We start from the raw sequence: 12,342 nt of genomic DNA, 5'->3' as shown, positions 1-12,342 counted from the left end.
GAGAAAGGACCTGAGAAAATATTTTAAGAGATTATAGTGGAAAACTATAATCTCTTAAAATATTTTCTCAGGTCCTTTCTCTCTCTCTTCTCCTTCTGGGACCCCTATAATGCAAATGGGAACATGGAAAAGGATATAGCCACCCAAGTCCAGGAAGCTCATAGAGTCCCAGGCAGGATAAACCCAAGGAGAAACATGCCGAGACACACAGGTTATCAAACTGACAAAAATTAAAGACAAAGAAAAATAATTAAAAGCAGCAAGGGAAAAATGACAAATAACATACAAGGGAACTCCCATAAGGTTAACAGCTGATTTCTCAGCAGAAACTCTGCAAGCCAGAAGGGAGTGGCATGATATACTTAAAGTGATGAAAGGGAAGAACCTACAACCAAGAGTACTCTACCCAGCAAGGACCTCATTCAGATTCGACGGAGAAATCAAAAGCTTTACAGACAAGTAAAAGCTAAGAGAATTCAGCACCACCAAACCAGCTCTACAACAAATGCTAAAAGAACTTCTCTCAGTGGGAAACACAAGAGAAGAAAATGACCTACAAAAACAAACCCAAAACGATTAAGAAAATGGTCATAGGAACATACATATTGATAATTACCTTAAATGTGAATGGATTAAATGCTCCAACCAAAAGACACAGGCTCGCTGAATGGATACAAAAACAAGACCTGTATATATGCTGTCTACAAGAGTCCCACTTTTACCTAGGGACACATACAGACTGAAAGTGAGAGGATGGAAAAAGATATTCCATGCAAATGGAAATCAAAAGAAAGCTGGAGTAGCAATACTCATATCAGATAAAATAGACTTTAAAATAAAGAATTGTTACAAGAGACAAGGAAGGACGCTACATAATGATCAAGGGATCCATCCAAGAAGAAGATATAACAATTATAAATATATAAGCAACCAACATAGGAGCACCTCAATACATAAGGCAAATGCTAACAGCTATAAAAGTGGAAAATGACAGTAACACAATACTAGTGGAGGACTTTAACACCTCACTTACACCAATGGACAGACCATCCAGACAGAAAATTAATAAGGAAACACAAGCTTTAAATGACACAATAGACCAGATAGATTTAACTGATATTTATAGGACATTCCATCTGAAAACAGCATATTACACTTTCTTCTCAAGTACACACGGAACATTCTCCAGGATAGATCACATCTTGGGTCACAAATCAAGCCATGGTAAATTTAAGAACACTGAAATCATATCAAGCATCTTTTCTGACCACAACGCTACAAAATCAGAAATAAATTACAGGGAAAAAAACATAAAAATCACAAACACATGGAGGCTTAACAATACGTTACTAAATAACCAAGAAAGCACTGAAGAAATCAAAGAGGAAATCAAAAACTGCCTAGAGACAAATGACAATGAAAATACGACAATCCAAAACCTACGGGATGCAGCAAAAGCAGTTCTCAGAGGGAAGTTTATAGCAATATAATCCTACCTCAAGAAACAAGAAAAGGGCTTCCCTGGTGGAGCAGTGGTTGAGAGTCCGCCTGCCGATGCAGGGGACATGGGTTCGTGCCCTGGTCCGGGAAGATCCCACATGCCACGGAGCGGCTGGGCCCGTGAGCCATGGCCGCTGAGCCTGTGCGCCCGGAGCCTGTGCTCCGCAACAAGAGAGGCCACAACAGTGAGAGGCCCACATACTGCAAAAAAAAAAAAAAAAAAAAGAAACAAGAAAAATCTCAAATAAACAATCTAACCTTACACCTAAAGGAACTAGAGAAAGAAGAACAAACAAAACCCAAAGTTAGTGGAAGGAAAGAAATCATAAAGATCAGAGCAGAAATTAAAGAAACAGAAACAAAAAAAACAATAGCAAAGATCAATAAAACTAAAAGCTGGTTCTTTGGGAAGATAAACAAAACTGATAAACCTTTAGCCAGACTCATCAAGAAAAAGAAGGAGAGGACTCAAATCAATAAAATTAGAAATGAAAAAGGAGAAGTTACAACAGACACCGCAGAAATACAAAGTATCCTAAGGGACTACTACAAGCAACTCTATGCCAATAAAATGGACAACCTGGAAGAAATGGACAAATTCTTAGAAAAGTATAACCTTCCAAGACTGAACCAGGAAGAAACAGAAAATAGGAATAGACCAACCACAAGTAATGAAATTGAAACTGTTATTAAAAATATTCCAACAAACAAAAGTCCAGGACCACATGGCTTCAGCGGTGAATTCTAACATTTAGAGAAGAGCTAACACCCATCCTTCTCAAATTCTTCCAAAAAACTGCAGAGGAAGGAACACTCCCAAACTCATTCTACAAGGCCACCATCACCCTGATACCAAAAACAGACACAGATATTACAAAAAAAGAAAATTACAGACCAATATCACTGATGAGTATATATGCAGAAACCCTCAACAAAATACTAGCAAACAGAATCCAACAACACATTAAAAGGATCATATACCATGATCAAGAGGGATTTATCCCAGGGATGCAAGGATTCTTCAATATACATAAATTAATAAGTGTGATAAACCACATTAACAAATTAAAGAATAAAAAGCATGTGATTATCTCAACAGATGTAGAAAAAGCTTTTGACAAAATTCAACACCCATTTATGATAAAAACTCGCCAGAAAGTGGGCATAGAGGGAACCTACCTCAACATAATACAGCCCATATACAACATACCCACAGCAAACATCATTCTCAATCGTGAAAAACTGAAATCATTTCCTCTAAGATCAGGAACAAGACAAGGATGTCCACTCTCGCCACTATTATTCAACATAGCTTTGGAAGTCCTAGCCATGGCAATCAGAGAAAAAAAAGAAATAAAAGGAATCCAAATCAGAAAAGAAGAAGTAAAGATGTCACTGTTTGCAGATGACATGATACTATACACAGACAATCTGAAAGATGCCACCAGAAAACTACTAGAGCTAATCAATGAATTTGGTAAAGTTGCAGGATACAAAATTAATGCACAGAAATCTCTTGCATTCCTATACACTAACAATGAAAGATCAGAAAGAGAAATTAAGAAAACAATCCCATTCACCACTGCAACAAAAAGAATAAAATACCTAGGAATAAACCTACCTAAGGAGATAAAAGGCCTGTACTCAGAAAACTATAAAACACTGATGAAAGAAATTGAAGATGACACAAACAGATGGAGAGATATACCATGTTCTTGGATTGGAAGAATCAATATTGTGAAAATGAGTATACTACCCAAAGCAATCTACAGATTCAGTGCAATCCCTGTCAAATTACCAGTGGCATTTTTTACAGAACTCGAACAAAAAATCTTAAAAATTTTATGGAAACACAAAAGACCATGAATAGCCAAAGCAATCTTGAGGGAAAAAAATGGATCTGGAGGAATCAGAGTCCCTGACTTCAGACTCTACTACAAAGCTACAGTAATCAAGACAGTATGGTACTGGCACAAAAACAGAAATATAGATCAATGGAACAGGATAGAAAGCCCAGAGATAAATCCACTCACCTATGGTCAACTAATCTATGACAAAGGAGGCAAGGATATACAATGGAGAAAAGACAGTCTCTTCAATAAATGGTGCTGGGAAAACTGTGCAGCTACATGTAAAAGAATAAATTTGGAACACTCCCTAACATCATACACAAAAATACACTCCAAATGGATTAAAGACCTAAATGTAAGATCAGACACTATAAAAACTCTTAGAGGAAAACATAGGCAGAACACTGTATGACATAAATCTTTTTTGACCCACCTCCTTGAGTAATGGAAATAAAAATAAAGAAATGGGACCTAATGAAACTTAAAAGCATGTGCACAGCAAAGGACACTATAAACAAGATGAAAAGACAACCCTCAGAATGGGAGAAAATATTTGCAAATGAATCAATGGACAAAGGATTAATCTCCAAAATATATAAACAGCTCATGCAGCTCAATATTAAGAAAACAAACAACATAATCAAAAAACAGGCAGAAGACCTAAATAGCCATTTCTCCAAAGAAGACATACAGATGGCCAAGAGGCACATAAAAAGCTACTCAACATCACTAATTATTAGAGAAATGCAAATCAAAACTACAATGAGGTATTTCCTCACACTGGTTAGAATGGGCATCATCAGAAAATCTACAAACAACAAATGCTGGAGAGGGTGTGGAGAAAAGGGAACCCTCTTGCACTGTTGGTGGGAATGTAAATTGATACAGCCACTATGGAGAACAGTATGGAGGTTCCTTAAAAAACTAAAAATAGAATTACCATATGACCCAGCAATCCCACTACTGGGCATATACCCAGAGAAAAACATAATTCAAAAAGACACATGTATCCCAATGTTCATTGCAGCACTATTTACAATAGCCAGGTCATGGAAGCAACCTAAATGTCCATCGACAGAAAAATGGATAAAGAATATGTGGTACATATATACAATGGACTATTACTCAGCCATAAAAAGGAATGAAATTGGGTCATTTGTAGAGACGTGGATGGACCTAGAGACTGTCATACAGAGTGAAGTAAGTCAGAAAGAGAAAAACAAATATTGTATACTAACACATATATGTGGAATCTAGAAAAATGGTATAGATGAACTGCATTGCAAGGCAGAAATAGAGACACAGATGTAGAGAACAAACGTATGGACACCAAGGGGGGAAAGTGGGGGTGGGGTGCGGTGGTGGTGGGATGAATTGGGAGATTGGGATTGACATGTATACACTAATATGTATAAAATAGATAACTAATAAGAACCTGCTACATAAAAAAATAAAATAAAATTCAAAAAAAGAATATATAATCTTTTGTATGTATTCAATAATACATGAACATTAAATGAATATAATGCCAAAACAAACAACCAACCCAATTAAATAATGGAAAGAGAACCTGAATAGACATTTTTCTAAAGAAGACATACAGATAACCAACAAACACATGAAAAGATGCTCACCATCACTGATCATCAGGAAATGCAAATCAAAACACAATGAGATATTACCTCACACCTGTCAGAATGGCTATCATCAAAAAGACAACAAATAACAAGTGTGGGCGAGGATGTGGAGAAAAGGGATCCCCTGTGCACTGTTGGTGGGAATGTAAATTGATGCAGCCACTGTGGAAAACAGTATGGAGATTCCTCAAAAAAATAAAAATAGAACTACCATAAGATCCAGCGATTCCATTTCTGGCATTTATCTGAAATAAACAAAAACACTAATTTGAAAAGATTATGCATGCCTATGTTCATTGCAGCATTACTTACAATAGTCAAGATATGAAAGCAACCTAAATGTCCACCAATAGATGAATGGATAAAGATGTGGTTTGGACGAAGTGAGAGAGTGGCATGGACATATATACACTACCAAATGTAGAATGGATGGCTGGTGGGAAGCAGCTGCATAGCACAGGGAGATCAGCTTGGTGCTTTGTGACCACCTAGAGGGGAGGGATAGGGAGGGTGGGAGGGAGACCCAAGAGGGAGGGGATATGGGAATATGTGTATACGTATGGGTGATTCACTTTGTTGTACAGCAGAAGCTAACGCACCATTGTAGAGCAATTATACTCCAATAAAGATGTTGAAAATAAAAAAGATGTGGTTTGTGTACACACACACACACACACACACACGTGTGCACACGCAGTGGAATATTTACTCAGCCACAAAAAAGAATGAAATCTTGCCCTCTGTAAAAATATGGATGGACCTAGATGATATTATGTTAAGGGAAGAAAGTCAGAGAAAGACAAATACCATATGATTTCACTTATGTGAAACATAAAAAAACAAAACAAATGAACAAACATAACAAAACAGAAACAAACTCAAACTGGTGGTTGCCAGAGGGGTGGTGGGGTGGGGGGAAGAATGAAATACGTGAGGGAGATTAAGAGGTACAAAATTCCAGTTATAAAATAAATAAGTCACAGGGATGTAATGTACAGCACAGGGAATATAGTCAGTAATACTGTAATAACTTTGTATGGTGACAGATGGTAGCTAGACTTATCGTGGTGATCATTTTGTAATGTATAAAAATATCTAATCACTATGTTGTACACCTGGAACTTATGTAATTTTGTAAGTCAACTATACTTCAAATAAAAAGTAAAAAATGAAAATCCCTCTCCCCCAGAAAAGAACTAACAAATACATTTATAACACCCTCCAGAAAATGGGAACTTTGAAAGGAAGGGAGATTCAATTATCAACCCCTGGAGTCTTTTATGTTTAGCTGTTTCTCCAACTGTATGAGAAAAACAAACTAGATTCGCAATTGTTTTTAGCCATGAACCCTTTCTTTGAATGAAATCTCATGAAATGATCCAATATGTAAAATAGAAAACCATGATCATCAAAAGCAGATTTATTGTTATAGTTTAGTTTCAAAAACAAACAAAGTATCATCCAGTGGTTATGAGGAATCTAGGAAAACCTGTCCCAGTAATGCCAACTTTGAGGTAAAGGGCTGACTAGGGCAGCTGAGAAGTGGGATTTTCTGCTTGGTGGGCTTCTTCTCCCTTGCCCGGTCATAGTTTTCAGGGGAGGACAATGTCCCTGGCCCTGTTGGGGGTTCCCATGGCCCTGAGCTCATAGTTTTTTTCTGAAATCTCGACCTATTCCGTTTGAGAGAGTAGAATTCCCTCATCAGATCTTCTACTTCCCACTGCTCTTCCTTCAGCCTCCGGCAACAGTGCAGGGCGGCGGGGTCAATGGGGTGTGCTTCAGTGTTGAAGATGTAACCCCCGGCCCCCAGGATGCACTCCCCGTAGGGGGTTATCACCGCATCGAAGGTGGAGCCATTGTTGTGGATGAAGTTGGTCGGGTCAAACAGCAGGTAGAGGTATTTCACGGTCTCGGCCAGGAAGAAAGACTCCATGCGGTTGTCAAGCTTGTGGTCTCGCAGATCTTTGATCTGCCACGTGGGGGAGGGAAGCAAGTCAGACCAGCATCACAGTACAGCAGAAAGGGTCAGGGGACCCTGTCAGGCATTCCTGCTCTGCCACTAGGTGACTGCAGGCCTTTGGGCAAATCACTTAACTTTCCAGAACTTTGTCCCTAAAGTATATTTATATCATAAATCTTACCTGTCACTCCTTCACGGAAAACCCTCTGTTGACATCCCATTGCCCACAGACTAAAATCAAAGTCCTTATCGTGGCCTAACAGGTCCTTGGTGATCTGGCTTCTGCTCCCTCCCTGACCTCATCTCTTCCTGCTCTCTCCCTGGTTCTCGCAGGTCCAGCCACATGGCCTTTCTGTTCTGTGAACAAGCACATGCCCAGCCCGGTTCTTTTCATTGGTGTCCTCGCAACCTGGAACACTCCTCCTTCAGATGCCCTCCCACTCTTTCACTTCCTTCAGGTCTCTGCTCAAATGCTACCTCATCAGAATGGTCTTCCCTGGCCCCCCTACATGATACAACAATCTCCTAACCCCTTTACCTTACCCTTTTGTGACTCTAAACATTGATCTAATCATTCCCTTCTTAATGATGCAAAAATGTAGCATCATTTACTTAGCTAATCCTCCCTTGACAGACATCAAGGAGGTTACCAAGTTTTTTGCTCTTATAAACAACTAATTAGGAGTCTTTATGAAGAGAAATTCATACTGAGTTTACAGTCAGGGATGAGTAAGTTTACTTGCTACAAATATTTATTTTAGCTTCTCAGAATTAGGAATACATTTTCTTAAACGAAACTAATTCTCAGTAGACATCTATTTTACACCAAAAAAATGTGACTAAAACATGGACTTGATGTACCAAGAATTATTATTCTCTTGCCCTGTTTGCCAAAGGCCAAGGAGTCAGTTGCCTGTTCCCATCATTCGCCTTGGAAGGGCTCCAAAAGACTTCATTTTCATGGAAATAAGTCAAGAGTTCCTAAGGGCCCAACGGGCTCATCCACTTTGGCTTTTCATAAAATACAACATATTAGAAACTAAGACATATCATTGCTGTATATTTCTCCTACACATATAGGTCTTTTCTTTAAAAACATGTATCTATGTTTTACTTATAGAATATAATCACATTACAACTTTTTGAAAAAGAAGGTTTTTGTTTGTTTTTAATTCCTTACCCTAAAAAAAACCTCTGCAGGCTTTTTGGCAAATAGGCTTCCAGGCTATTTGCTTACACATTTGGTTTCTACATGTCTGTAACCACTGTTTATTTCTGTCTTGCCTGCCTGGGTCCTCTCAGGATGTGACATGGCTCTCATCCTTAACCCTTTCAGTCCATTCCCCACAGAGCAGCCAGAGTGCTCTTTCTAAAATACAAATCAGAGCACGTCACTGCTCTGCTGTAAATGCTCCCAAGGCTTATCATTCCAAGCAGAACAAAAGCCAAACTCTTCCCCACGACTTATACAAAGCCCTGCACAATCTAGCCGCTGCCTACTTCTGGGGCTGTATCTCCTCCCACTTTCCTCCCTGCTCACGCCCTCCAGCCACACTGGCCTTCTTTCTGTCTTCCAGATACACATTCTTTGTTTTTTCTACTAAAATGTCAGCTCAGGGGCTTGGTCTTTCTTCATTGCTATAACCCTCAGCCTAGCACAGCGCCTGGCCCGTGAAAGACGCTCAGTAAATATCTGTGAGACCAGTACAGCTGTTCCATTAAGGATCCCTGGGTTTGCAAATAAGGCTATGGGACTCTGTAATTCCCTTCTAGAATCCATTTTACAAGCCTTTTCGTAAAATGTTTCACAATACTCACCCTTGCCAAGTAGCCTATTCTGACAGCTAAAGGATCTATGAAGCAGGGAGAACGCCAAGGGCATGGAGTCAAGACCCCTGGGAACTAATCCTAGCTCCACCTCTACTAGCTCTGTGACCTTTAGCAAGGCTCTCAGCTTCTGCTCCTCAGTCTCCCCATCTATAAAATAAAGGCATTGCTTATATCTCTAAGGTTCCTTCCAGTGCTAATATTCCAGAGGCTCTTTAGCAGCAGGGGGAGACATTTCCCAATTCTTGGGCCCGTGGAAACACTTACTGTGGCAAATCCACATTCCACCTTGCTGATTTTTTCGATGGATTCCACAGCATCTCTTCCGAGTTCTAAGAGGGTGGGGTCCCCCGTGGCACGGTAGAGGTACATGGCGCTCTCAATGAGTTCTGCAAAGTTCAAAGTAGACCTTCCTTCACCCAGTGGCTGGGCAGAGAAGGCTTGGGGACTGCCTGGGCCAGTGAGAGATTCCTTCTCTCCACACCATGTCCACAGGGTCCAACTAGGGGGAACATGGGACAACTCACTCAATACTGAATCTTCAGAGCCAATATACCCAGTCTGAAGCTTAGTGGACTTAGTGGACCATGGAATCCCATCCCAAGGGAGAGACAGGCAGCCAGGTTCTGGGATAGGGAAGGTGGCAGAGGCGGCTGCCTATCTCCCAATATCTGTTCCCTCCTTCTTCCTTAGTAACAGAAGAGCTAACTTTATCCAAGCACATGGACGCCTAGACTAACAACTATTCCCAGCAGGCAGGTGTGGGATTAAGGTCCCTGCCACCAAAGACAGTCATGTAAGACCGGAGAAATAAATTTCTATTTTATCTAAGCTACTACTTTGTATCTGTCACTTACAGCCTAACCTAATCCTAAAACTTAAAAGAGTATGAGCCTGTCATTACAAGGCCCTTTCCAAGATGGGATAGGCCAAAAGATAAAGGTTAAGATACTCAAGAATCAACTTTCAATCTAACAAAGATGCAGCCATCAGTTCTCTGTGCCCAGAACAAGGCAACAGTCTTGCCCTGTTCTACACCACAACTGGAATTTGACGTTCACACATGGGCCCCATCATAAGATGAATATTCGCCAACTAGTCAACAGGAATTGGACCAGATGGGAATATTTATTCCAGAGAAAAGAAAACTTAGCAAAATGTGTTTGTTGCTTTCAGATATCTAGAGAGCTGTTATGGAAAAGATTTGATTTCTAGGGTGGGCCCAGTAGGCAAAAGCTACAGCTCAACAGACTTTCCTACTTCTTCACCTCTTTTTTCTCAGAGAGGAAAGAACACCTCTCCCCTCCCTATACCAACGTCTCCTCCTGATGTTCTACATCCCGTTTCCTCCTAGCCCTTGATCAGTACTTTTCCCCCTTTTGATTTTTTACTGCAAACTCCATTACTTATTTTTGGAGAAAAGATCGCTGCCTATCTCTCCAGTTTTCTCCTACTTCTCTCTCTGTTTACCCCACAGGCCTCTAGACACTGGCTAATCTAATCACTCGTATTCTAAGCAAAGATTGGGGCACATTTACTGGTAGATGAACACACTGTGTGTGTTCAAAGACAGAAAAGATGGTGTCCTCATGGGAAGCCTCTCCTTATGCTTCTCACAGCTGGCTGACTCAGTATACTCAGTAAACGAGATACTCAAGTATCTTGTTTCTTGTTTTCTCTTCCTCACACATGGGCCTGTGTTTGCTAGTAAATGCTTTAATTTCCTGTATATCTAGCCAACTCTCTAGAAGAGGGTGACAGCCCAAGGTTTAGATTTGGACTTAGGTGGAGGTTAAGCCCTTCAGAGGCTTTTAGGCTAGGTTCTGTGCTCCAGCACTGCTGATCGGATACATGCACCAGAGCGTCAGGGACTGGCCAATCTAATCATAGAATAGTACCTTATCTCCCATTTGCTATTGTTTTGGGATAGGAAGGGTGACTGGTCTAAGACATTTCTGGATTCCTGGCTGTGGTACCTTGCTTTCCACTGAGCATTCCTGCAAACAAAACATGTTGCCTCCTTAAGTAGTGAGCCCCCTGTCACTGGTGGTAATCAAACGAAGATGAGATAACCACTTGACAGGGCTATTGCAGGGGGATTTCGATTAGAAGACCTCTCAGGTTCCCTCTAACCTTGAGAATGCACATGTCTAAGTCTTACATTTAGTCCCAATCTCTGTCTTCATTTTATCTATTGGTAACATGGGATCCAATACCATCTGAGTATTTTCTCTTTAAAAAAAAAAAATGCCATGAGAATAAATGCATGAGAAATACTAAAAACAGCAGCCTCTAAGGAGTCAAAAGTGACTAATTTGCTGCTTCCAGTTGCTGCTTTACTCCCGCTTCTGGTCCGCCTCCAAGACTCCTACAGCAATCACTTAGAGGACTACAGGGTTAGAGGAGGAAGGAAGTGGAGCCGAGGATGGCAGGATGGGCAGAACCCATTAGAAGGCCCATCCCACAGCTAAAAGGCATTCAGGTAGGAAGAGTCTAAAACAATGGGAATGTAACCTATTTTAGGGGGGGAGGGGAGATGACTGTGTGCTGACTCAGCTTCCTTCCTCTGTCCCCCTTTCCCTTCCTCTCCTCACAATGTTTAACTTTCCTTCAGTGAGTCATAAGATCGGAGCTGGAAAGGAACTTAGGAGAGTTCTCAAGTGTGTTGTCCCTTTCTTCTCTACATCTTGACTGCTGACCTGCAAGTGGGGAGGTGGACAAGAAGAGATGATTCACTCCTAAAGTCCATTCCAAAGTTCTAACGTTCCATAGATGCACAACTTATCTGACCTGACCCACTGACTTAACAAAGTGTGCCTCCACATCTGAAATCCCAATGGCAAGAACTCAAAAGGCGTCAGCCTGGCTTTTTCCATCTCACTTGCTTGTCTGGGTTTGAAAGAGCATAAGATGTAATTAGGAGACCTGGGTTCCAGTCCTAGCTCCTATACTTAACAGCCTTGGGCAAGCCATTTCAACCCACTAGGCTTCCGTCTCCTTCTCTGAAAATAAGGGGGATAAATAATTCCTAGAAGGAAAACCATCCAGAGCCACTGGAAGAAGCAGATGGGAAAAAAATGGAGCTGTGAGCACTTGTGAGGCATGGAGCCTCATAGATATGCGAGGGGTTGGGATTCTGAGAATCAGAGCCTGTGGGCTGGCAGTAGGCCAGAGATGCTGCTTACCCGGTCGAAGCGGGTAACCCTCTCGCTTCTCCACTGTATATCCCTGAGGAATGTTGTAGAATTCCGGGAGCCCCCCAAACTGCTTCCAGACGGTGTAGTAGTTGAGGAAGGTCCTCATGGCATTGTCAATGTCCCCAATGAGGGTCTGTAGGAGAGAAGTGGTTGTCAGGCAAGCAGCCACCAGGCAGGAAGCCCACATACAAAACCCCACACACGGGCTTCCCTGGTGGCGCAGTGGTTGAGAGTCCGCCTGCCGATGCAGGGGACGCGGGTTCGTGCCCCAGTCCGGGAAGATCCCACATGCCACGGAGCGGCTGGGCCCGTGAGCCATGGCCGCTGAGCCTGTGCGTCAGGAACCTGTGCTCCGCAACGGGAGAGGCCAC

General features: G+C 41.4%; 1 protein-coding gene across 3 annotated transcripts in view; it reads right to left on the bottom strand.

The window, feature by feature from the left end:
• Window positions 1-6,387: 6,387 nt before the first annotated feature.
• Window positions 6,388-12,342, bottom strand: part of EDEM2 (ER degradation enhancing alpha-mannosidase like protein 2) — a 49,005-nt gene continuing 43,050 nt past the window's right edge. For 2 of the 3 annotated variants that reach the window (XM_027078484.1, XM_027078483.1), the window contains 3 exons: window positions 11,960-12,104; window positions 9,042-9,163; window positions 6,388-6,956 (listed from right to left, as the gene is read on the bottom strand). In XM_027078484.1, coding sequence (XP_026934285.1) covers window positions 6,456-6,956; window positions 9,042-9,163; window positions 11,960-12,104 — 768 coding nt within the window. In that variant the 3' untranslated portion in view covers window positions 6,388-6,455. The remainder of the gene's footprint in view (window positions 6,957-9,041; window positions 9,164-11,959; window positions 12,105-12,342) is intronic. The other variant, XM_027078482.1, reaches the window with a different exon arrangement.

Source organism: Aethalodelphis obliquidens, unplaced genomic scaffold (assembly GCF_003676395.1).
Source record: "Aethalodelphis obliquidens isolate GAN/ISIS:26980383/991018 unplaced genomic scaffold, ASM367639v1 scaffold42, whole genome shotgun sequence".
Lineage (NCBI taxonomy): Eukaryota > Metazoa > Chordata > Mammalia > Artiodactyla > Delphinidae > Aethalodelphis > Aethalodelphis obliquidens.
The sequence above is the reverse complement of the archived record's forward strand: the minus strand, read 5'-3'. Positions and strand labels throughout refer to the sequence as shown.